Here is a 26,696-nt window from a genome sequence, read left to right on the forward strand (position 1 = left end):
ACCATGTGCCAATCCCAGTGCTAGGCGCAGATTTACATGGATGAATAACGCATAGTCCTATTCTTGAGTTATGGTCAAATGAGTGAGACAGATATGTAAATAAACAATGATATAGCATCGATAAGTCTGTCCATTCATTCTTTTGTTTATTCATGCATCCAAGGGTGCCTGCTATGTTCCAGTCAGTGTGTCCAAAGCACTACCAAAGATGCAAAAATGCACACAGCAGTCAGTGCTGCTCTCAAGGTCACAGTCTAGGGAGGGAAAACAGTCAGACGTTTATCAGGGATGTGAATGTGGCCCTTCATGGCCCTCTCTTGCTTTTGCAGGAAGTCCTTCTTCTCTGGCCACGCCTCCTTCTCCATGTACACTATGCTGTATTTGGTGGTAAGTACCTTCCCTCTGATAGCGGGAGTCCAGCGTCCAACCCCAGCTCAAATCCCCTCTGTGCCTAGAGCCCTCAGAGTGGTTAGGGACAGCCTTCTCTGTGAAAACCTGGAAAAAGAGATTAGCTGGAAAAAATTGGTTTGTTCTGAGCCTTGCCACTGCCTTAGCAGAAACTGTTTGACTTTCCAGGCTTTTCTCATTTTTCAAATAAAAATAATATTTACTGTGCCTACTTGGTAAGAATTGTGGCCCATTTTGAAATTATAAAGTGGATAAAGATCCATGATGACATTTTAGGATATCAAGCACTGTTTTCTGAGAATCCATCAATTCAGTTGATCCTTGCAGGAACCTTATAGTCTAAGTCACATTATCTCTACTGTTGGAAAGGATTACTGCAGTGAGGCTCAAAGAATTCAGGTGAACTGCCAAAGATTACCTGAACCCCAGAGCTGGCACTCAAATCCTAGCCTTGTGATCAGATTTCTCTTGTGATCATCACACCAGTCCTCCTCCATACTCCACTGGTGAAGGGATTTGGAAAATCATCATTATCTGACTACACCAGGTGATTTTGAGTTTACAATTCTGCATCCGTGAGCACAGGTGCCTTGTCATCGAAGTAGGAAATCCTTATCTCTCCATTTCTCACATGCGGAGCCCCAGACCCAGAGAGGCTGAGCAGGGTGGTCTTGGGGGCCTTTCCCTAATGGGGAAGCTATGGCCTCCCCATGTTGCTGTGTCCACTCTGACTTCCTGAAGATGCTGGGGGTGCAGGTGATGTGCTCTGCGCTCCCCTCTCTCCTGCCACGGACAGTGGCTGACCACTTTCTCTTGTGGGTGCAGCTTGGTCCCCCTGCATTTTCTCTTTTTTTGAATGAGACCCACGTGCCAGTACTTCCTGCTTTCGGCTGCCCTGGTAGAGTTCAGAGCGAAAAGGCACTGAGAGGTCAGACATAGCTCAGATGAGCATAAGCTGTTTGGAAAATGAACGTTTTAATTTAGACTTACTTTAAAAAATATAATTCAGAATTGGAAAAAACAACAGTGAGGTTTCTTGTTTGTTTTCCCCCAATCCTTTCCCGTTACCTAGGATGCCTTCTAACGCAAGGTGGGCCGGACCTACACAGGGATGTCATTTATTTACAAATGGGACTTTCCTCCTTTCTCCGTTTTTTTGGTAGCTGTTTTTGTTTTTGCTTTGCTCCTAGGATGGGTAATTTAACAAAGATATTTAGTTTCCTGTTCCATTTTTATATTTTACCCAGGACTGGAAACAATTTTGCAAATGTTACATCAGAGTGCTTTGTAAAGGTGCTGGGAGGAGCGGGTTCCTTTTTTATCATGTTCCTTCATTTTCTTCCAAGAGAAAAATGTGGGATAATTTGGAGCTAGCACCTTGCACTGTGTGCCCCCGGCCACCCAAACCGTAAAGGCTCTGGTGTGTTCCTGGTGCTTTCTGGGTGCCAGGCACTGTTGAACTGTCACATTCCATTTTCTTCAACATCCTGATGAGAGGTATTATGATTGCCCTGTTTCCAGCTTAAAACAACCAAGTGTAATCTAAGAAGTGAAGGAATAAAAGTTCTACATCCCTTAAGAGACAGCAAAGTTACTTGAAGATTAGTGTGCATGATTCCAGCATTGTTGTGCATTCTTTACATTGTAGTGCACTATAACCAGTAAAACCAAAGAGAAGATCTCTGCAGGGTAAACTTCAAGAACGGAAGCTCCTGAGACCATTTTCAATTTCACCTGAAGGCTGCCTGCCTTTCTTCAGATCTGCTTTAATGCAGGAGATGCCCCCCACACCCACCCCATCACCTCCTTACTAGCTGTGATTACAACAAAAGATCTCTGTGGGGATGATGGGTGAGGAATGGATTTTGATTGAATGTTTATTTGCATCTCTCTGAGGGAGGAAAAAAAATTATAGAGCTTTCATATTCCTGGAAGAAAAGGAGGAAGTTAGGAGGAAAGGAAAAGGAGAAAGAGAAGATCCTCCTTATTCTTTCATCCCTGAGTATATAGTTATACATATACACACATGTACACACCACTGGCTCTTAAGAACTCTGGCAGACATATACATGCTCGACAATGGTAACTCAAAGACATCCACATACACACCCAAACACAGGGATCTATTTGTAGCTCTAAGGTTCTCTTGCTGTGAAACAGTCTCTGAAGCTAAGAGCCAAGAAGTAAGGAGGACAGTGCTCTTTGTCAGGGCTGGTTCTTATATGATATTATACAGAAATCTCAGACTTTTGTCCAATGAGCAAAATTGTCTGACGGAAATGTGGAGAACACCATCGCTGCCCAGGTTGCTGGGTTATACTGCATCAGAGAAGGCTGTCGAGCCTCCCCCACACCCCACTCCATGTGTCTCTGTCTGGTTTCAGGAAGCGCCAGACCCGAGCAGGAGAGATCTAGTCTCCCCTAGGGCAGCCTGGGCTCTGTTGGTGCAGCCTGTGATTCACAGCTTCCCTGGACCATTGGGGAGAATCACCTTTAACCAGCTGGTGTAACTTCACCAGCTTTGCCTTTGGAGTCCAATGTGTCTCTGGCCATGTGGAGCCATGAAGGGCTACTTAGCTTTGCAGCCTCGTTTGTAAAGTGGAGACAGTCATCTGTTTTGCAAAGTCCTTGCACTTTTCTTCTCTAAACCCCATTTTCCCCATCTCTGTCAAATGCAAGAGTAGAATTAGATGGTTTGATCTCTGTGGTTCTATTTCAAAGATGTTTGAACTTCCTAAGGGCTGAAAGAGAAAATGGGAAGCCGTCAGGGACTAACTTATGCCCACATAACCATGGAGTTCAAAGGCAGCGGCCACCAGAAGTGCCCGCCACTCCTATTCCAGGCCTTTCAGCACCAGCTACCATCTGGGGCCTCCCACGGCTTTGAAGGCATTCCATATTGGCTTTTGATTTGTAAAATGGTTAGCTGGGAAAAGCCATGCCCCAAACACCAAATTATCTCTGGGCAAGGAAGCTTAAGGATGAGGTTAAGGCTTGTTAGAGATTAATGCAAATTCTAATAAGAAAAATTCCACAACATGTATAAACAGTAAGCAATGCTTCCTACCCCCGAACCCTGGCCTAAACCCCAGAGGACTGCATCTGGATTGACCCTGCACCTCCATGGTCAGGGAAGTCTTGGCTGCCTAAATGAATGGTTCTTCCAGACCAGACACTCTGCTACCTTCTGGGGCTATTGTGATATACCACACCTGGGCCCTGCATTCAACTCAGTCCACATTCAATGCTTAGCTCCTATTAGTGAGTAACTATTATGTACCATGTGCCATGCTAGGGTGGGAATATAGAGATTGGTAAGGCATGGCCACCAACCTTGGGGAGTTCCATCTAGAGTAACGTAGACAGTGACAATAGTCTGGTGCACTGTGCAGGAGGGACAAGGAGGTTATTATGAAAGCATAGAATTGTGGCCATCACAGTAACTTGAATGGAGGGTGGCAGAAGCCAGGAAAGGCTTGCTGGGAGGATGAGACACATGAAGATGGAAAGATTGGAATAACTACCTGTGTGCAGGTGAACAGGAGGATGGTGATTTGGGAACTGCAGGTATCAGTGCAGGACAGCTCTGGTGGCTGGTAGGGAGCAGTGAGTGGAGGTTACAAGGGGGGAAACCTTTGTGATTAAGCAAACCTTTGTGATTCTCCATCCCAGCTCTTCCTTTTGCAGCTCAGATTAGGCAGCACAAAGTCATGTCAAGAACATTACTCCTTTCCCAGGAGCCACTTGATAGGATGGTGAGAGGCTGGTGTGGTGTGGGAAGATCTCTGCTGACTCTGCTGAACTGTTCACCTATGGCCTCTTGACTGTGGCGCCTGTGAGAACTGCCCATGTGTCAGTCGGAGGGCTCGTCGGGTACCAAGGAAACAGGGAAGTGGCTGTACTCTGATAGCCATGTTCTCTGTCCTGCGGTTGTTAGTCATTGAGGTTTTGTTTGACATGTTTAGAGTCCTAAAGCAGTGGGATCTGGTATGCCCATGAGGCATACCCACAGATCCTGGGAGTGTCTGGTGAACCCTCTGTAGGAACAAGATGGTTGTTTCCAAGGGGAATAAACCACTGTACCAGATGTTTTTTCCTCTTTCTCTTTATCTCATCCATCCATCCATCCATCCACCCACCCACCCACCCTTCCACTCATTTCTAATATTTGTTCTGCTTGATCTAGTGTGAGCACCTAGGACCTCTGAAAGAACTCACAATTTTGCATGGAAAGTCTGAAAGTAAATGCACTTGGCTCTTGAACAACGTGGGGGTTAGGAGCACGAACCCCACAGTCGGATAACCACCTCTAATCTTTGACTTCTAAAAAATTTAACTGCCACAAAGCCTGCTATTGACCTGAAGCCTTACTGATAGCATAAGTCAATTAACACATATTTTGTGTGTTATATGTATTACGTGCTATATTCATACAATGAAGTAAGCTAGAGAAAAGATAACATGATTAAGAAAATCATAAGGAGGGCCTCCCCTGGTGGTACAGTGGTTGAGAGTTGGGCTACGAAGCTGCCCGCAGCCTCTGCAGTGCCGGTTCGATTCCTGGCCACTGGTGAAGGTCCCACATGGCGCGACAGACCTCTCCTGCTACCTGCTATTCCCCTCAGCAGTGTACTTCGTCGGTCTGCCTGTTCTGTTCCCCGCTCTGGCTCTGGTGAATTCTCTTACCCTGCTGCGCTTCTGACTCTACCCAGTGCTTGCATGTATGTATAAACAAACAAACAAACAAACAAATAAATAAATCTTTTAAAAAAAAGAAAAATCATGAGGCGAAAGGGAAAAAAAAAGAAAATCTTAAGGAAAATATATTTATGCTTCTGTACTATATTTATTGAGACTGTAGGTTTATGTTGTCTATTTACAAGAAATCCACCTCTAAGTGGACTCATGCAGTTCAAACCATGTTGTTCAAGGGTCAACTGTAGTTGCAAAACAGTTGGATAAGGCCTCTGGGTTGGGGGGGGCGGGGCGCTGAGGGGTTGGCATTCAGCAGAGAGGGCTGTTCCTGCTGCTGTGAGGTGTGCTGAGCCAGTTCACTGGCTCTCCTTAGCTAAGATTGATTTAGAAAATCTCCTACTCTCACTCTTACAAAAACTGTGTTTCTGGGGTCTCCCCGGTGGTGCAGCGGCTGAGCGCTGGGTTGTGAAACTGCTGCAGCCTCTGCAGCGCCGGTTCAATCCCCGGCTGCTCCCCGGCCACAGGAGGAGGGTCCCACATGGTGTGCAGACCTCCCCTGCTGCTCGCTGCTCCCCTCAGCAGTGTACTTCATCAATCTTTTACAGGGCAGAGAGAGGGGCAGCCTAAACCCCGCAAACCTGCCTATTCTATATAGGGTTCTGCCATCCACCGCATTAACACAAAACATGAAACTTTAATGGGAAAGAACTTAATACAATTAGGAAACAATACAGGAAAGGCAAAGAATCTAGTTTCTAAATCAAGCACCCAAAGTTACCCGTCCCCTCGTGGGTAAAACTCCATCCAAATGGGATTGGCCCAGAGGAAGGCCCCAAAGCCTGCCACAAGTCTACTTCCAGTGGGGACCCACAGAAAAGGGTCAGGAACAACCAGACAAGCCCAGAAGGAAAAGAGCAAAATCAAAATCAAGATAAAAGCTGACATTGTCACCTCCCCACTGGTCTCACCCACACCCTTCTCCATGCTCTGTAGCAAGGCTACCTGTTCTGCTCCCCGCTCTGGCTCTGGTGAATTCTCTCACCCTTCTGCGCTTCTGACTGTACCCAGTGCTTGTATAAATAAATAAATAAATCTTTAAAACAAAACAAAACAAAAAAAGCTGTGTTTCTGATATGGACATTAGCGTAGTATGACTGGTGAGTTAGAGGAGCCTAAAGTTCTGCATGTCCCCTGCAGTTTATTGACAACTGCCTAATCCCCATAAATTACCAAAAGAACCAGTATTGTGTGCAAAGCACTGATTCCCTAATGAGGCGGGGTGGTTCTGTGGTTAGAGTGTCGACTTAGAAAGAGGCAAGTCATTTTCCGTGTTACTCAGAGCAAGTGACATGGCCTCTTTGGTCTCTGATCATCTGTAAAATGGGGACAGTGGTATCCACCAACAGGAGGATTGTGACAAAGCAGGGAATGTAATTTACAGCACCTTCCACAGTGTCTGGACCAGTGATCACCAACATGGCACTTTCTTTTTCCCCTGCAGCAGAGACAGAGAACAAGATCTAGTTCCCCTCTAAAGGTGAAAACACTCAACTGAAATTTCTGTTGTGTCCTTTAAGTTGAATTACTTGTCAGAGACATTCTAGTTTTGCATCATATAGGCGTATCACCAGCTCCTGAGCCTTCAGGCACGGGCCACGAAGGTGCTTAGAGGAGGGAGACACTTTTCCCTGTGGGCCAGTGCTCTGGACAGATTTCCAGGAAGAGACAGGCAGGGACACATGGAAAGACAAAAAATCTCCTTTTCAGTCTTAGCAGCAGGGTCCCAGGGGTGATGGAAATGAAGCCAGAGGACAGTACAGACCTGTTTCACCAGTATGCAAATCATGTAATGAGACACAAATGACTTAGCAAGAAGGGAGGGTGACTCACCCCGCATCTGACTGTGCTGGTTCAGGCCCTAGGAGCCGGGTTGGATTCAGCCAGCCCTTTCTAAGGAGGTTTTGTTGGAATTCTACAGAAAGAAGAGAACTCCATTTTTGGAGCAACATCATTTTGGGGGTAAAGGTGGAGGGGGCAGACATACAACTTTCTGAAATCTTTCTTTCTACAATCAGCATTTTTATTTCACAATTTGAAGAAAAGCCTTAGTCCAGGAAAGGGATTTTATGTTTCCTTCCTCTTTTTAGGGAGGAGTTGATTTCATTCATGCCTGTCCTTCAGAGTTTTGAACAACTAGATCCTTACCTGTTTTACTAATGAACAAACCTCTTTCCATTATATAAGAGTAAACAAATTCCAAGAAGCAGAGTGACTTTTCCAGGGTCACATAGCTGATATGTAACAGAGAGAAGATTCAAATCTAGTTGCTCAGACCTCAGATCAAACACTGTCTGCAGCGGCCCATGGATACTTAGGAAGGGATTCCTACCGCTGGCTTCCTGGCCCAGAAGCCTTCGAGCAGATGGGGCAGTGAAAACAGATATTATAGGACCACTGGGTGAGGTCAGGGTGATTTAAACTTTCTGGTTTCATCCAGCTGTGTATTCATCCCTTTCCTAACTACCTTATCCAGGACGACTAGGACTTGTCTGAAGCCCCTGCAGGCATTCTGATTCTGGGAAAGTCTCTGTTGTTTGGCCCAGGATAGAGACATGGCATCCCTGTGGTCAAAGGTCTGACTTCCTCTGCTGAACAAGGCGTCCCCTCCGCGTGGAGAAGGAATGAATGGAGCCTCTTATCCCACAAGGTGTCCTAGGCTCAGGTTTCCAAGGGAGCTGGCGTTCTAGAACATTTTCGATAGCTCTGGGGAGGCCCAGGCCTTTAGCCCAGAGTGGCTCATGCAAGCTGAGCCATGAACTAGCAATACCCAAACCAGTTAGCAGTGAGATTGATGTGGGATTAGAGGGAGGTATCAGATCATTTGATCAACCTCAAAGCCTGTTGCCACTAACTTATTTCTCCAATTAGATGAAGCCACTGGGTGGAAGGTCATTGTGTAATAGCTTTCTTTAGTCATTTACATGTTGTGGTCCAATCAACAGTCAAGAAAAGAAATCTCATTCACTGAGGCTAAAAGGGGCATCAATTTCTGAAGGGCGCCCGTGGGCCCATCTTAGTCCAGGCAGGGTCCTGTGTTGTCTCATTTGATCCTGCCAATTTGAAGAGGGAGAAACTGTTCACGTCCCCATCTGTTCACACATGAGGCGACTGAGGTTTACAAGTTAAGTGACCACACACTTAGTAAATGACTGAGCCAGAACTGGCATCAGGGCCTCACCCCAGATTTCACTTCTGCTGTGCTTTCCGCTGAATCCCCTGCTACAGGCACCAGCGCCATCCTGAGATCTCGAAACATTTCACATGAGCTGTGTTAGTTACTCATGGAGATGGAGGAGCAGGTTTCCATCTGATACTGTGATTCTGTGGCCAGCTGCTTCCCAAAGGGAGTCTTTTCCCATGGCCCCCTACTCCTTTCTCATTCATAAGCACTCCCTTCCTGAAGCTATTCTAATGACTGGTCCCTTCCTCTCTCCTTTCATGTATTTATTTTTTTCTTTTCTTGAGCTCCAGCTTTAAGTGTCTGAGTCAGTGGAAGGGGAGATGTGTGCCTTGTCCGGGAGGGAACACTCCCTTCCTCTGCCCCACCCTGATTTCCTAGGCCGGTGACCTAAAGGCCGCATGCAGGGGGCAGGGGAAGAGTTGGAGGTTTTTCAGCAAATCTTTCTGAGGACCAGCAGATTTTTCAGTTGAGAGAAATGAGAACATCTAGAGGCTATTATGTCCAAATTAAGAAAAGTGGTTAGAGAATAAAATCATCTGTTTATTGAGCAGGTCAAGGTGCAGATGCTTGATCCACGGAGTCTGCAGTCTGTGCCACAGCCTGTGAAACAGCGGTGGTTATGCTTCCTTTAAGTGTGACCAAACTGAAGTGCAGCCAGATGTTTCTGATGAAGATTTGCTCTTTCTGTTACCCACCACACCCCTCTGCATTGCCAAGACTGGCTGGAGTAAGGCCAGGCCGTGGTGGGCATGCTGCAGGCAGACTGCCCCTTGTTCTGGGACTTGGCTTTCTCCTGAAGACCTGTGTTGAGTTGCAGCTACACTAACATCATCTCCATCCCCTCTCCCAAAAGGAAGGAGTCTTTGATTCACGATTGCACTGTTGGGTCATTTGAGCAGAAACGGAGTAGCCTTTGATATGCTGATTATTTTTTCTGGTACTGAGTGCCTTCCCTAAAATCACTTACTTTTTGACCATGACTTTTAGCAATGTTTCCCAATTATGACTCAAAAGACCCTTAGCATTCCAGGGAGCATGGCTTGGGAAAGACTTCCTGACTAAGTGAAGGCCAAGTTTATTAGTTTGACATCCAGCACCCTTTGTGAACTGCCTCTGCTTCCACTGTAGCCCTGTGTCATCTCTCACTCCTTCTCGACTCCTCACCCCCACCCCCATGCACCCTCTTCAGCTGTACTGAACTACTGAACTAACTCAAATTCTTTGAGTCCTTGATTGCTGGCTTTTAAGCCATTGCTCTGCCTGGAACACACACCCCTCACTGTCATCCCCTTAAACTCCTAGCAAATTCAAATTCATCTTGATGATTCAAGTCAAGTATCCCTTCCCCTTGCTAATTGACCCTGGCCCCACAACTTCTTTCCTAGTTCTCATGAAACCCTTAAGGACACTTGTTTTCATGCGTCTCGCCCCCACCCTGAGACTATATGCTCAATAGGGCAGGACTTATAACCTCTCATTTTTGTGTCCTTAGTACCTATCATAGTGCCTGGATTGTTTGCTTATGTATTTATTTCTTCTGGCTAGTTTGATCTTTAGGTTATCTTTTAAATTTTTTTAGAATTTTTTTTAGAATCGTTTTCCCAACATTTTCCCCCAAGTCTTTTTAAGGTGTCCATGGGAATCTGATTGAATTCACATGTCAGTTTATGTGTTTATAAGTTGAGTGTCCTTATAAATGAACGTTCTTATAAATAAAAATGCTAACTATCCAAATTGTCCTTTACATCCCTTACTTCATAAAGGCCCTATGCAATTTTGGTAAGCTAATTACTATTTATTTAATCATCTTTGTTATTATGATGATTTTAGATTTTAGCTCGTTATTATTTTTTATATAGAAACCCATTAATCTTGGATTTCCCAACAATGCATTCATATAATTTCAGAATGATTATGAAGTTGGCTGCTGTTTCCATGCCTGGGATTTTTGAAATAGTTTTTCTAGTTGAGGATTGATTCTGTGCTAGACACTATTCCTATTTGGGCAAGAGTGACTCTGGAATCTTCCACTCTTCTGTCTCCTCTGGACCAGCGGCTGCCTTGCTCTGTACTGACCACGGAAAGGAAGGTGTCCATTTGTCTCAAGAAGGGCAGAGTCACCCCTTTATTGTCACAGGCCTATCTTTAGGCCTCCAACCCCGCCTTCTGCTCTCTTTCCCTTTATCCTGGCCTCTCTGCCTCTCCAAGTGCTTTGCTTTGATTTGTAGTCGGAAGTTCCCCTTGTCCCATCGCCTCTTCCTCCTCATTTTCCAAGTTCCCACAGGAACCTGGGAAGTAGGTTGTGCCCAGAGGTTAGAACGGAAACTGTAACAAGATAACTCCGAGGGACAATGCCCAGTTGACGTCATTTCAACTTAGTGGCTTTGGCTGAGGGTGGGTTTTTTTGCTTCCATTTTTCTTCAGGTTACTTTTTACCGACCCAATTCCAATGTCTGTTAACCTCGATTGGAAAGCTCTGTCATTGTCTGATTGGGTCGTGTATTTCCTTATGTTCTGATTCAAAAGGCATAGTTTCAGGCGATGGCTTGTCTTTTGACAGCATTGCTCCTGTAACTGGCGTGATCGCCTCCCTTCTTTGTCATGTATTTTATTTCTATGGCAGTCTGGCAGTGGAGAGGCAGAGAAAGTGGGGATTGTGTAGCCGTCACTCTGGGAAAACACAAAAATGTGTTAACTGAGTTGTCATCAACTGTAAAAATGAAACCTTTTCCTGCCCTGCTTGCTGTTCTTTAATTAGTTCTAATCATAAAAGACATAAAAGGGAAGTGACATTTGTCAAACATCTACTGTGTGCCAGGCAGGGTGCAACTCACTGGCTTGTCCAAGTTGAATGTTCTTTTTCTATCATATCACCCAAGATATCGAGATGGTTCCATTTAGTGAACATGTAGCCTGTGTTGACCTGGTGTCACCATGGCCTAGCAAGTCACTTAGCATCTGTTCATTTTATCTCCCTCCAGCTGTACCTGCAGGCCCGCTTCACCTGGCGAGGGGCGCGCCTGCTCCGGCCCCTTCTGCAGTTCACCCTGCTCATGATGGCCTTCTACACGGGCCTGTCCCGCGTGTCTGACCACAAGCACCATCCCAGCGACGTTCTGGCAGGATTCGCACAAGGAGCCTTGGTGGCCTGCTGCATAGTAAGTAGGATATTGTCCTCAGTATGCAAGCGGAGTCCTGGCCTGCTTGCTTGTTAAATGTTTCCAGCTCAGTAACCAAAGCTGGGGCACTCTCAATCCTCTTCTCTGCTTGGAGAACCCCTCCAGTGGAATGAGAATCGTTCTTTTTCTTTCCAGCCTGCGAGTCTTACTCCAGCAGGGTCTATAAATCCTCGTCTCCTTAAACACAGCTTGGGCTCACAGAATGTTGCAATGGGAAGAAATTTTAGATATTGTCCAACTTGCTCACTTTATGAAAGAGGACATTGAGTGTTCAAGAGAGGAGGGAACTGGCCTTGGGTCACATGTTATGTCTACTGACTCAGTGTTCATGTACCACTGTAGAACTTCTCAGCTTCTGGGAAGACACCCTGCCCGCTGTGACCTTTAGAGTGACTGGGTCAGATCATGAATGTGATAGCGACTGGAGAAGAGGGGAACTCTTCCCCAGAGCAGGACTTTGCAGTTACAGAACTCCCTAAAGAATGGCCTTGGGCAGGGCCACCTCCTGATTTGCCCCAAATGAATGGTTGCCCTCCTCATAGACTTCCCACAGACATCCTGCACTCCCAGTGCAGGTGCATAAGGCATTCCACTTCTCTGGGCTGCCATCTCCTCAGTAATCTCTGCCTTTCCCACCTACGAAAGTTTAAAGGGGCTTATTCAGCAAACGTAACAGAGTACCTGCCCTGGTAATGTGCCTTCCTGGACCCCCCTCGGAGCTCATCCCAGTCCAGCAGGAGTCCAGACACGTAAAGGCTGGATGTCTGGCCACCACACAGTAGGTTGCATTATTTGTCTGGGCACCACACAGTAGGCCCTTAGTCCCTCCCTGATTTCTAGGCCTAGCTGCAGCTGCTGCTCATCTCCCTGCAATAATCCCCCTTCCCCTAGCGTGGTATTTCTCTGGATTGAAATTATAGATGTGTCTCCCTTTAGACTGTGACTTCCTTGGGGGCAGGGACCATGGGTAGCATGTGTTGTTCTTCTGCAAGCTTCACCAAGGCCTCTTAGGGATCCTAGCACTGAGTGAGTGCATGTATGCTTAACTAGCCAAAGCTAGAATGGATGAGTGGATCTAACCCTTCTTGAGAACACTAATGAGACATTCTCTTGAAAGCAAAGGGATGAAAAGGGCATAGGCCGAATGCAGAAGGTACAATTTGATGTGGGGTCATGACTGGGACGTGGACAGACAGCGTAGGCCTGACTCTGTGCAGCAGGCACGAAGAGGGAGAGCAGCTGGGGTAATAGAGTGGGCTGCAGGAAGAAGGTGGCACTGAGCTGTTGCCAGCCTTGGCCTTGCAACCCTAGCCCAAGGGACTGGCTATTTTGATGGCTCTGTTCTTTAGTTAGTTGTTGTTTGGGGAGGAACAAATCATTAATGAGAACAGCTGTCTCTGACCAGTGTGTTCTCCAGTGCTGGCTCGTCAGTGTGAAGTGACAGTGGGAGGTGGGGTTTGTACCAAGGGTAACCTCTTGCTCACTGTGCCCTTCTGGGTTTTGCTCTCGACAGGATTAGGCCCCTCCCTGCCTTGGGGCCAAGGTTGTACTTCCTTCTCGGTGCCATTGCCTAATTGGAGTCTCCTGCACTTGTGATTAAAAAATTTAAAGGTGGGGGATCCTTGGTAGCCTTCCTCTCTTTTATATACTAGAAGTTGGCCTTGCACCATTAGACAAAGAGTCTGGGAAGACTGGGGTTTATGTTCAAGCAGGAAAGTGAGGGGTCTGACTATACTGTTTCTCTGTGGCGAGTGTAACACTGGACTGGAATTAGGTGCTAGCATTGGTAAAGCACCTAGTCCCTGCGGCATCCTTTCAGATCCTCTACCCATTTTCTCTTTGTCAGCACCCAAAACCATTTAATAGATGCAGTAACTCAGGCTCAGAGAAGTGATTCAAGTCATCCAAGGTCAGAGCTAGTGGACAGCTGCTCCCATGAGGCTCCCAGACTCCAGAATGTTGCTTCCAAATGTGGCAGTCATCTTAGAGGGATGGTCTGAATTAACTAAGGCATCAACAGCATAGACAGCTGCCCCAAGAGCATTTAAGGGTCTCACAGGAGGCTTCCCAAACCTTTGGGCGGATACAGTCATTGCCTTGAGGCTTGAAGCCTCCACCTCCTTTAAATTGTCTGAGAGGTCAGGGCAAGAAGCTGCACAGGTCAGGACAGGCGCTTGAGAATGGTCAGCTTGGGGAACAGATGGCACTGGGTCCTTTGTCATTTTCATCGTCATATCTGCCATCCTGGTTTTGATGGTGAGGAAGACAGAAGCACAGCTCAGGGCCCTGGCCTGAGCTGGAGATGGATCTGGGGAAACAAGAAGTCATCTGAGGACAGTGGGTGCCATGCAGAGGGAACTGTAGGGAGGACAGAGGGCAGCTGCCTCATAGGTTTTGCAGCTTTATCAAGTGCCTTCCCTGACTGTGCAGCTTACGTAGCCCTCACAACCCAGGCAGGCCCCTGCGGTCTTGCTCTGCTCTGTCTTGTAGAATTTCCCCCAAGAGTCAAGATTACCTGTCTTGGCAAATCCCAAGAAAAGCCAGGTTCTTTTCTCACCCCTGAATGTGACTTTATAAACTGGTTTTTCGAACACAGGCATGAGCTGGGGTGAAGAGGACCCAAAAAAAGACAATACAGTGGGACACAGGGCCCCTCCATGGGACCAAGAAATCCCCTGCAGAATCGATTTTCCACTGTGCTTGATAACCTCCCAAGCCCAGCTTCTGTGGAATGAACTCCCCATAACGTGACAGAGAAATAGTCCTCACTCAGCTGGCCTGAGGGCTCCCTATATACCAGCCACTGTGTAAGCACTTTGCACTGATCATCTTTTATCCCTCAAAAATCCTACATAAAATCTCACATCCTTTATTGTCCTCGTGGAAGGGATGAGGACTGGGACCATGAAGGATGATGGCACATGGAGGAGATGCAGAGGAACCCGGTGCACCCCTGGAGGTCTGACCCAGCCCACATGTGCTCCACCACTGACTTCTTTTAAAGGCCTCACCTCCGGCTACCTCCTGCCCCTCACATTCAGGCATACCTGACACCTCAGTCTTTTCAGTGTCCTGAGCACCTGTCTGACATTGTGGTCCTCTAGCTCTACCTGCTTGGGGCACGCTACCTGCCTGGGGCACACTACCTGCCTGTTTCACCTGCTCTCCATGGGGCCCTCTGACAGTTTTCCATGTTGCTACTGTAACAATTACAAATTCATTGGCTTAAAACAACACAAATTAATTTCCTTACCATTCTTGACTTCAGAATTAAAAATGAATCTCAACTGGCCAAATCAAGGGGTTAGCAGGCCTTCTGTCTTTCTGGAGGCTCCAGGGAGAATCTGTTTCCTTGGCTTTTGCAGCTTCCAGGGCTACCTGTATTCTCTGGTTTGTGGCCCCTTCATCTTTAAAACCAGAAAATCTGTTTTCTTTCTTTTGCTGTCTCTGGCCTTTACTTGCATGGTCACATTTCCTTCTGTCCCTCTGGCTCCTACTCATTGGGACCCTAGTGATTACATTGGGCCTCCCTGGATAATCTGGAGTGATCTCCCCATCTTGAGAACATTCACTTATTCCTCTGCAAAATCCTTTTTGTCGTGTGGGCATATATTTGCAGGTTCTGGGATTTAGGGTTTGGACATCTTTGACATCGTATCTTCTACACCTTCCCTGTCTTTTCTGAAGATAAGATTGTCTCACTGTCTTCTAGTCTCCTTGGTCCTTTGTGTGTTCTTCCTGTGGTGACAGGATATCTTAATAGCAGAATCCATGGATTAACCTTCTTGTTGTTCATTTTCATGCTTAGTGAAGTGGTTGACACACAACAGATGCTTAATAAGCATTGACTCGAGAATACATGATGAGTAGTTTGTGACCACAAACAAGACATTTCCCCTTTGAGCCTAGTTTCCTTATCTGAATTGATCTCAAGTGCCCTTAATTTGTCACCTCCCACAGAGATTCTGTGGCACAGATGACTTTGTAGTAACTGAACTGAACTGGACCTTCCTTCTCATGGACACATCTCATGAAGGTGGCCTCAACTGGGGGGTCATAACATGCCTTTATGTCCCCAGTGGGTGCAGCACATAGAATATTGACTTAGTCACTACAGAGCCTTGGGCAGCAGACAGTGACAGCCAAGCACTTTCACCAAGTCTGCTGAGGTTAAGTCCTGTCATACAGCAAGCTGACTTGTCTGGACAAAACCCTCTTGCCAAACAGGAGCGGGTCCAGTTTCCTCCCCCACTGCTTCCTGGTTGAACCCTTTTGGAGAAGGAAGACATTAGAACCCAACACAGACAGACAGTCTACAGGGCTGCATAGCTCCACACAAGGGCATGGGCGCTGGAACCTGGGCAGACAGGCCTACACACTGATGCACACCTGTGGATGGAGGTATCAAGACAAAGGAGGAGAGCCACAGCCTGGCCAAGAAGAACATGGGCAAACCCAGTCACACTCAGAACACAGACATCCATCCCCACCCCCCTCTCTCACCATCACTCAGACACAGACAGACACAGATGGATAGGCCAATGTAAACACAGGCACATGCTGACCCTCACTGTCCCCCTCCTGCCTACACACACACACATAGTCACCCCTACCAAGAGGTGAGCTCTGCATCTGGGCTCACCGTCCCCACCCCCAGGAGTAGCCCAGGGAATCGGATGAAGGGACAGACATCGGTTCATTTCCTGTCTGGTGACAACTTGCCTATCTGGTCACCTCCTCCCTGACCCTCCAACAGATGGCAAATTGTGCGGCCCTGGGAGGGGTCAGGGCAGGACCAGGCCGCCATTGCTGAGGGTTCAGCAGAGGAAGCAGCTGCTCGAGAATTTCATAAACACTCTGCAGAGTCTTTCCTGATTTTCCTCTCCACGGGGGTGTGGCGCGGCCAGCAGTCCTCTTTTGTGTGCTGCTATCTTCCTCCAGGATGTAGGGCAGGGCGAGGGTATTCTTTGTCTCTGCCCCAGTGAGATGACCTTGGGAAAAGAGACAGGCAAGAATGCTCATGTGAAGAAGAGTTCAGGATGGCAGTTCCCTCAGGAGGAAAGCGGGGCACAGAGGAGCTGTGCCGTACCGAGAACACAGGGCAGTGTAGGAGCAGTGCCCGCTCTCTTGATTAATATCTCAAAGGACTAAAACTGTAAGCTGCAAACAAGCTTGGTTTGGGCCGAGAATTTACAAGAGATCCTTCTTCTCTAACAGGGCGATTCCCATCTCTTGCCATTAGATTTATTCCACTGCTGCCTGGACACAGGGGGATGGATGAATGACTTCCTAAAACTCTTCTGCAAAGCCTAGCTCTCTGCACAGTAGACTCTGAGGTTGACCTCAGTACCCCTGCAGTTGATCCCAGGGAGAGAGAAGGAAGCAAAAGCGGAGATGTACTTTGACCCCCAATTGATGATGTTGATAGTGTCTGTGTAGCACGCCATAGTTTGCAAAGTCCTTCTAAAAATCTCCGTTCTCATTTCCCTGCTGAGCTGAATGGATGGACGGTGAGGCAGAGACTCTGAAAGGAAGTTCTGTTCCTCCCGCATGCTGACTAGCAAGTCACTCTTACTCCACCTCCTTTTCCCATTCTAGGAAGTGGGGTTGATAGTACCTCAGATGCGCTTTGGATTGAGTTCATTGAATAAAAGATGTGTCATGCCTGGCAAATGCAGCACACTGATTGAATGTGCATTGTCTGTCTAGTGCTTTGCTTTGTTTTTAAAATAGGGAATTAAAAACAGTTGTTCCTTAAAGAGCTTACAGTGCGGTGGACTAAGATTTGACCCTGATTTATAGTAAGACATAAGTTTTACATCATAACCTGATAGACACAGTATTTCCCAAAATAAAAATGCACCCTTACTGTGTGCAATACATTTTAATGTTCTTTATGTAACCATTAAAAATGCTGGTGGTAACTACCCAGTAAATTGATTTTGTATCTTGCTAATGATTTGTGACATGCAGATTGAAAAACATGGATCTAGAGGGGACAGTTGTGTAAGTAGATAAGCGGGATGTCAAGCAGTTGGATGGGATCCTCTACTGGGACAGTAGGGGAGGTATCAGAAGGCTAGAAAGAATTCCCAGAGGAGGTGATTGTTGAAAGATGGATCGACATTTTGTAGGAGATACCGAAGATAAGGAAGAACTCTTTACGGCAGAAGGAATCTTCATGTAGAGGAATAGCACCAATATTTGAAGATGGATAAGAACATGGTAAATCTTGTGGCCTCGGGATGATGGAACTTGTGGGACAAGGGGTCGCACTCCATAAATCATAACCCCCCCCTTACCTTTTCAGCTTTAAAATGTTAGGTTTCTGGGAGTGGTGGCCTCTGCCTTTGTCCAGCCTTTATCATCCTGGGGAATCACATTTCTGACATCCAGTTTCTGTTGCATGGGGAGCCACCCCATTGACGGAGCTGTGAACCCTTTGGGCCACCTTTACTAGAAACCCCCCTTCATGAGAAACAAGAAGGGGCTTCCTGTAAGTTTCTTGGCAAAGCACAGACCCTGATTCTCCTTCAGAATTGCCTGAATTCCTCTACTTTGCTGTAAAAATGACTTTTCTTTAGATGACAACTTCCTATATTCAAGAAATGAGGGAGAGCCAGGTTCCAAAACTTTCTCCATAGTTTGTTCTTCTTATGTTTTCTAGAAGGTTAAAAAGAATTCCTCTAGCAGGCAGTTCTTGAAAGATGAGTGGACAAAGATTGTTGAGTACAGTAGGATGCCAAGGCCAAGGTATGGGGTGTATGCAATAGGAGCAGTGCATGTGTCTATACTCACACAGGGCGGGGGTGGGGGAAGCTGTGTGTACTGAAGCCTGTGGATGCTTGACTAAAATGCAGATTCCAGGGAACCCTTCCAGGAATGGGCCGGGAATTCTCTTTTCCAAGAGGTACCTAATTGATTCTGAAATAGATCTAAGCATTATACTTTGCGAAATACCACATTAGGCAAATCTCAGTTTTCTTCTGGTTCTAAGAATCCATAATTCTGCTTTTATACTTATCTGTTCTACTTATAAATTCAACAGAGGTTTATAAAAATCCTAGTGTGTAAGAATGTGATTCCTATCTTCAAGGGATTTACTTACATACTCTCGGGAGCTGAAGCACTCAGGGACTCCAGAAGCACGTAAAGGGTAATATTGTCTTAATCTGCCCTTACTGACCCCCAGAATTTGCTGATTCAGCTTTTTGCCACAATGAGAATGGAAACCTGGCTACCAACCAGGCATATTGCTTCTGGCCAGCTTGATTCTTGGTGAGCTCCAGCCAGGCAGCAGCCCAGCAGCTCTTGCTGTGTGTGCTCAAGGGGACTGGCATCTCTGCAGCTGGTGAATGCCAACAAAAGACAAGGGAAGCATCTTTTTTTTTTTAATTGTGCTGAGTCATCCCCCACAATAGCCCCAGAAATGATAGGACTTTTAAGAGTGGCTTCTGTCTGTTCTGCAGAAAACTTCCATCCACACGTGGTCACACATGGTCTTCATGTCTGGATTCCATGTGTTTATTCTTATTCTTGTTTTTCCCTTTTCCTTTTTTCTAGTCCCTTCTCTTCTTCTCTTTCCATACAGGGCCAGGAGATTAGAAGGGGCTTTGTGTAGGAAGATACTGAATGCACTAGCCAGTGATAATGACCCTCACGTGTCACTCTGTTACTGGGCACTGGACACTGTGCTGCCATGCTTGAACCTTTTATCATACTGTATAATCTTAGAGTAACTCTCTGAGGTAGGTCTTGTATCCCTCATTTAGGTATTTTTCGGAAAATGGTAAAACTTGGATTTGAAAATAAGTTCTAAAGAGCAAAGCTTGTTACCAGTGCCGTGTGTCTTGGATGGGGAGTGGGAGATGGTAATGCAATGGTATGATAATGAGAGTCATATTTGTGGGGAGAGTCATATTTGTGGGGAGGAACCCTGTATATGTATTAACTTCTCATCAGGAGTTAATCAGCTGGGTTTTCTCCCACCTGGAATAGCTTTGTACGTGTGTGCTGTCTTGCTCTTGATGAAAGCACTACCTTGCCCAGAGTGTTTGGGTAAATCAAGTCATGGGCTCAGATTACACAATTGTCTGCCATCCTGACTGAGAGGGAGGTCACATCCACCTCTTTAAGACAGTATCAGTGGGAGCTAAAATCTTAGAAGGCAGAGGAAAACAAGAACTGACACTTTCACCCTAGTGTAGTTATTCAAACTGCTAAGAGTTTTGATGGGAATAAGTACAAAGACTTTTGAGAGTTGAAAGCAGAGCTAAGTAGAAAAGTATGATCCATCCCTGCACGTATACCCACCACCTCCATCAACTGGCTTTCCTTTGTCTTCACTCCATGGTTATGGTTCAGGACTCATTCTCTCTTAGATTCTACAACGGTGTCCCAACTGGTAGCCCTGCCTTCGGGCTCTATGCAGAAGGAATAACATAAAGACTTGGGGACAGATAAGCACATAGTTTATCTTGTGCCTCTAGGAATTCAGGTCTCCCTATCTTAACACAAGTCTTCCCAATAGGCTGCTTCTCTGCTTCAAACTTGTTGGCTCCTAGGGCCACAAGGATAGGGTTTGAATTCTTTAATGAGGCATATGGGGTTCTCACAATCTGGCTGTCTCCCCTCCAGCCTCATTGACCACTTGGTCCTGGTCATCCTGAGCAACCTGCAGCTCCTGAACACACTGTATTGTGTCCGTACACACTCCTCCCTTTCCCTTGGACAACATTCCTGCCATTCACCACCTGGCTGACTCCTACTTATCCTTTAAAGCTAAACTCAAACACATCTCCTTTGGGGGAAGCCTTCTAAGGTCCTCTCTCTCTCCTCTGTCTGAGTTAGATCCACATTCTCTGTGCTTTGTTAACACCGTGGCTCCTTCTATCATAATCCTTAAAACACAGTATTGTAGTTTTCTGTTTACCTGATCTCTTTCCTCATGAGTTCCGCTGTGAACTCCTAGGGCAAAGGACTCTGTCTTATGTATATTTGCTTTTATAATCTTAGCACTTGGCATACAGCAGATTTCACACTGTTTACTGATGAAGGTTTTTTTTAAAAACAATTTATAAGATGCAAAGAATTGGAGAAAAGGACTTGATGAAAAATGTTCATGGCATTTATAACTTAGAATATTTCTTGGTGTTAGGGTATAGATTTCCTGCTTGCTAAGACCGTATTCATTGTTTAATGTGTTCTTTCACACAGGAGAGGAGAGTCATAGTGCTGGGACTATGGGCTTGGGAATGGGTTTGTTTTATAGACCTAAGATAGCTGCTTAATCAGTAGAGACTCTTCCTAGCCTGGGCCTCTGGGTTCTCTTTTTGGTCAGGGATCATCTGTAGTAAATGGAACTGCTCCAAGTTCAAAGGTATCCCATTTTACTAATCTGTCTTGTGTTTCTGCTGTTCAAGCATTAGGAAGCCTATTTGAGTCTTGTGTTTCATGATCCCAAAAAAAGTGTTTGTGTAACCTCAACCCACGCTGAACATGAAATACAACTTAAAGGGAGATTCTGCTGGACTTGATTTTACTTTTCTTCTCGCCGCTGGGCTACATGCATGCAGTGCGTGCAGCTCCCCCACAGGATGTGCGACCATCCAAGGCCAAGGGTGCTTGCTTCCAGTAGAGAGGAGTTTAGAAACTCAACAACAAATGTTTTTTGAGTCCCTGACGTGTGCAAGACACAACCATAATTGCTGTGGGTGATACAGGCTGATTAGGGCCAGAGCTCCTTCCCTAAGAAACCACCGTTAAGGGAGACAGGCTGATCAGCAAGGTCTTGGAGACACGAGAACGTGACTTCCTTTAGCATGACCGCTCATTGTTGTGGTTCCCCGAGCATTACAGAAAGGAAGGCCTATCATTAAGCTTTGTATTAGACACAGACTTGGGTCTTCTCAAATACACTATTGCCTTTGACCTTCATGTTATTCCTATCTTGCAGTTAGGAAACAGATACCCAAATGTATAGTGGATATGCACTCAGGAAATTAAGTTGGGAGATAAGCCAGTAGATGAAGGTAGTATCAGGATTGTGAAATGGGGAGTGCTTGGGGCATAGGACTCTCCTGGTGTTTTTCCCATAGCAGATTGGAGGCTGGGAGAAAGATCTCTAAGAAATTGGGCCCTTAGAGCCCTTACTTGGTGAAGCCAGCTTCAAGGCTGGAAGAAGTGGAGTTGAGAGCCAGAGATGGAGGGACTCATTGAAACCTTGCAAGGTTTCTTAAATGGGAAGGGTGTTTCCAAGTAGAGGTGAAGATTGGACTCTGCACCTGTCAGAGAAGAATTGAAAACCTTAATGATCTTCACACTTAACTTTAATCATCGGGGGCACTAAAGACCCCTTCCCCTGTGGTAATAAAGGGTTTCCAAGCAGGAATCCCTAGAGCCTCCTGGGAAGGCTGGATCACATCTTCTTTCCTGCTTCTCAAGAAGACAACCTTTTCTGTGCTACAGTTCTCACTGTTGATGTGTTACTATTGTCTTGGCCCCCAGCTCTCCTGGGTCACCAGTATCATAGGCAGTTACTTTTGTGATGGTTGTGGTGCTGTGTTGATGGCTGCGTTACTGCACAGGGAACATTGTGCTGATTGGGTCAGTGAATCATCCCAGTCCTTACAGTGGCCAGACCCCGGCTGCTAGAACCTTGGTGTGGTGAAGTCTTATTAAGAACTTCATTATCCTGCCTGTAATATGCGGCAGAATGAATTAATGGTGCCATCATTACTAGTGAGTGCATTGTTATCCGAGGACGAAGACTTCGTCCAGAAAGCTGTTCCACGTAGGAAATGTGCATATGTTTCATTCCCCCTTTAAAAAAAACCCAGCCACGTGTTTTCTATTAAAGTACATGACTGATAGCTGCCGTTTATGGTTACTTAGTGCAAACTCCTGTTGCTAAATGGCTCAAGTGGATGTCTGTGTGTTTGTTTTGCCATCTAATCCAAAGCATCAATTTTTCTTATTCCAGTAACTCCTCAGGGTTTTTAATCTTTTGTCATAAGCTCATTGAGACAGGAAATGTATACCCGAGCCATCCTTATTCCCTTACAAGTGGGTGTTCTGTAAACCTTTCTTGATGACTCTATGAAGGATGCAGTGAGGTCACATGCTCAGTAGGAGGAAGGACATTGGGAATGAGCGATAGGAGAGTTTTCATTGACCTTTCCTCCCTGGTGAGTTGCTGACTCCCACAGCAGTGAGACCCTGGCTTCTTGACCTCCATCAGATTGTTGATATCACTGCGTTTTCAGGAAAAAGTGGTCACAAGTGCTTCCTTGCTCAGGCTCTTGCTGATAGGAATGCTATTGGCTGATCTTTCTTGGCTACCCCCTGGATTCCTTTGTGGGGAAAGGGAAAGTATGGAGTAGTGACTGTGACTAATCATGAGTCCTTGCCACCTTTGTTTAAGAACTTTGTGTAGGGACTTCTCTTTCACTGCTATTCATCTGCCTGCCAAAATAAGGAAGGGGGGCGTGCAGATTGGGAGCAATGGACTGACAGCCCCAAGAACTGCCTTCTACTCCTACCCTAGCTGTGCAACCAGGGGCAGTTACTGTCCTTCTCTGGGCCTCTGTTTCCTGAAATGAGCAATGAGACTTGGTCTCCATGGTCCTCCCCTATTTAAAACTCTACGGATTGGGCCCATTTTTCCTAAAGGCTGGGCTCCTATGACGTGGCTTTTGCCTGTCCCTGGGTCCCGAATGTCAGTTACTGATTTGGATCTCTGATTTGTGTTTCTAGGTTTTCTTCGTGTCTGACCTCTTCAAGACTAAGACAACACTCTCCCTGCCTCCACCAGCCATCAGGAAGGAAATTCTTTCTCCAGTGGACATTATTGACAGGAACAATCACCACAACATGGTGTAGGTGCCACCCACCTTCAAGTGTTCTTGTAAATGACTGCTGACAGCAACTTCTTGCTGCTCTCCAATCTCATCAGACAGTAGAATGTAGGGAAAAACTTTTTGCCCGACTGATTTAAAAGGAAAAAAAAAAGTCTTACTTTGTGGCCTTCCAAAATAGGTAGTGTTCACCTCAGTGGAAACAACAAACTAACACCAAGTGCTGGAGTCCTGGATGTGCAATTGGTTTAAGTGTTCATGTTCTAGTGAACACGGGCTTGTTCTGGAACAAACACTAAAATGATTTGAGTTGAGTCTGCTGGTCACCTCGTGAGAAAAATTCAGATTCACCTTGTAGCACACAAAGCCAGAAATAGCACTGAATCAAGAAAACAGCCATGGGGGGCTCTCCCCTGGTGTCTCTCAGCCTACACCACTCTATTCTCTACTGACTTTGGTTCAGGAAGTTTTGTTTTGTTTTGTTGTCTTTTTTAAATGGAACAAAGAGCAAGTTGGCTCCGTCCAGTTTTCAGACCCTGAATCGAATTCCCTGTCCTAAGGCCTCATCACTCACTCACTTCCCCAACACTTAGGTCAACCACCGCCGTCCCTCACTTTAGTGGCTAGGAGACTCTTTGTGGATGAGTGAATTTCACAAATAGCACAATTTCAGAAGACATCGAGGGTCCAGGCCCTTAGGTGTCTTCTTTGGACGCATCATCCTGTGATGCTGACAAGTCAGCTGGGGATGCTGAACTCGTGCACATCAATCACTGGGCGCTCGCACGCTCTTCGTATCGGTTAGCTTCGTCTGCTGCTTCCTTCCTTGAAGTCCTTGCTGTGTGCCCACCAGGATTTCCTTTCGAGGGCCTGGAGACAAGCAGAGGCGTGGGCTGCCGCCACCCGTGCAGAGCAGCCTGCCGTCTAAGAGATGAGGGAGTGAACGGGCGAGAATGAAAAAATAAACCAAACTTTTGGCTACTTAAAGTCAGAACGAGCCAGAGTAGCAGATGGTCTCATGTCTGAGAGGGCTGCCCTTCTAGATAATGGAGCTGGCAAGGGTGGCTGTCGGAGTCACTCTTGCTGAGCTGGTAAAGCACTAATGTCTTGGGGTTGATCTCTAGGGCAGTTCTTGGTAGGTTCTGCTGGGCAGAACACACGGTTTCAATCTCTGTTGAGAGTTTTCCTCACCTCATCCTCTGTCCATAAGTGTCCTTCCAAGCAAGGTCCTACTCCAGGCAGTAGACTGGGAACCCTTCTACTGAACCTTTGAGGAGAGGAGGAAGGGAGACATGCTTTCAGATCTTGGATGCTAAATGTAAGGGCTAAATATAACCACATGGATCAACCACATGCACATCCTTACTACAGAAACTGTCCTTTCATTTCAATTTATAGCAAGCTATGATTTTTATATATAAATATTATATAAATAATGTATAAAACATTAAAAGTTAACTATGTAAAATATTATTTCTGAAACAATTTTAGCTATATCCACTATGATTATAAACTGTGTCTCGACCTGTGTTATTTACATTAGCTGCTTAAAAAAGCATCAAGTTAATTTTTTTAATATCAGCTAAAATATAGTTCTGTGGTAGACATTGTTTTACAATGAGAGGAATAACTGCAACTAGAGAAAACTGTATAAAAGCATTAAATTGTCAGTATTTTTGTAAGGTTCCATTTTGTAAAGAAAATAATATTCAAAGACTTTTGTAGAATACAAAGTGAAAACTTGTATCTGCGAAACTATACTTGTATTAAATGTGCTTTTTAAATAAAAGCTCATAACACAACTAACTAAACTGGAAGTGTCTGAGGGATGTCTGTCTCCAGTATGTGTGGGTAGAAGGATGGGGAGCTCAGGCCTTTCCTTGTGAAAGGACTTGCCTTAGTTGGGGGCACTACCTCTTGATTCTTTCAGTGGGCAATATGGTGGCCATCATATAAATGCCCTGCAGATACTGATGTCTGAGCTGGCCTTTCATCTCTGAAAGCCTGTTTGCAGAGTGAGACCCTGGCTGTGTTCTCACCTCCAAAAGTGCCTTTGTATTTTAAAGGGGGTATTCCTTTGGGAAGGAAGGGCCGTGGTCCCCACAAGGCAGATAAGAAGCAGTGCTGTAGATAAGGTGTGCTTGCTAGGGGAGCCTTTTATCCAGGCCCCACATCAAAGAAAAGGAGGGTGGCCCTGAGGATGGCACTGGCTCCTGCTTTCCTTCCCTGTGTTTCCCCACCCTGGAAAAGAGAGGAAGCTGGACGTTCACATTTATTTGGATGCCTCTGTACTAAGCACTTCTACTTGTCACTTATCCTCGCGCAGTTCTTATTTTAATGACTATTAAGGAATGCAAAGATGAAACTACTTAAAGATCCCTCCAGAGCGCATCGCAGGCCAGGACTAGCATTCATTTCCTGTGGTCGCTCTAACAAATTACCACAAACTTGGTGGCATAAAATAGCACCAACTTATTATCTGAGAATACAGGAGGCTCCGGGGGAAGAAGCACTTTCCTGTCCTTCTTCAGCTTCCAGAGGCCACCCACCTGCCCTGGTTTGTGAGCCTCTTCCACTTTTACAGCCAACAATGTTGGGCTGGGCCTTCTCACTGCTATGGAAGGAAGGGCTCTTCTCCCCTGCCACGCTGCTGCATCTAGGACCCTGCTGATTTAATTTCACCTGCTCAGATAACCCAGGACTGTCCACCTCACCTATTTTCTTTCTTTCTTTCTTTTTTTTTTTTTTTTTAACATTTTAAGAGGGCAGGTTGATTAGGAAAAGGAGAAATAAAAAAGAGCTACCTGCACAGACACAGGTGGGCAGAGGGCAGCCGCTTCTGCTTTGCGAAGGGAAAGCTTTGTGAAAACAAATGATTGCATTGTCCCAGGTGGGCAGGAGAGCTGCCTTTTGCTAGTGCCTGTGCGAATCTCTCTCCATATGCTTATTCTGGGCTTTTTCTGGCATTCTCTCATGTTCACTTTCTCTCACAGCAGCCGCTTATCCTCTCATAGGATCTTCTGTCTGAGTTACTCCACCTTTATATCCCCAGCCTCCAGGCTCAGCGTGCCCACTTACGTGTGCCCACATCTTATTCCAGGTGTCCACCATCAGGTATGCGTGCCCTGGGCCCACACTCCCAAGTGCCTCCTTCATTAAGCTGGCAGGTGATAGGCCCAGAGGCCAGCAGTGTAATCTTCATTCACTCTACACTCTCCCACCCCCAAGGATTCACATTCATTTCACGTAAGACACCTTCACCCTATCCCAATGTCTCTAAAGTTTCAGCATATTACAGCATTAAAGTCCAAAATTCTC

At 46.0% G+C, this 26,696-nt stretch overlaps 1 protein-coding gene across 1 annotated transcript in view; it reads left to right on the forward strand.

Moving 5' to 3' along the window:
• Positions 1–23,516, forward strand: part of PLPP3 (phospholipid phosphatase 3) — a 77,387-nt gene extending 53,871 nt beyond the window's left edge. Inside the window, exons 4-6 of the mRNA XM_037499596.2 lie at positions 330–387; positions 11,326–11,502; positions 23,278–23,516. Of these exons, the coding sequence (XP_037355493.1) occupies positions 330–387; positions 11,326–11,502; positions 23,278–23,403 (361 nt within the window). The 3' untranslated portion in view covers positions 23,404–23,516. The remainder of the gene's footprint in view (positions 1–329; positions 388–11,325; positions 11,503–23,277) is intronic.
• Positions 23,517–26,696: the final 3,180 nt, after the last annotated feature.

Source organism: Talpa occidentalis, unplaced genomic scaffold (assembly GCF_014898055.3).
Source record: "Talpa occidentalis isolate TD23 unplaced genomic scaffold, MPIMG_talOcc4v2.1 talOcc4.9, whole genome shotgun sequence".
Lineage (NCBI taxonomy): Eukaryota > Metazoa > Chordata > Mammalia > Eulipotyphla > Talpidae > Talpa > Talpa occidentalis.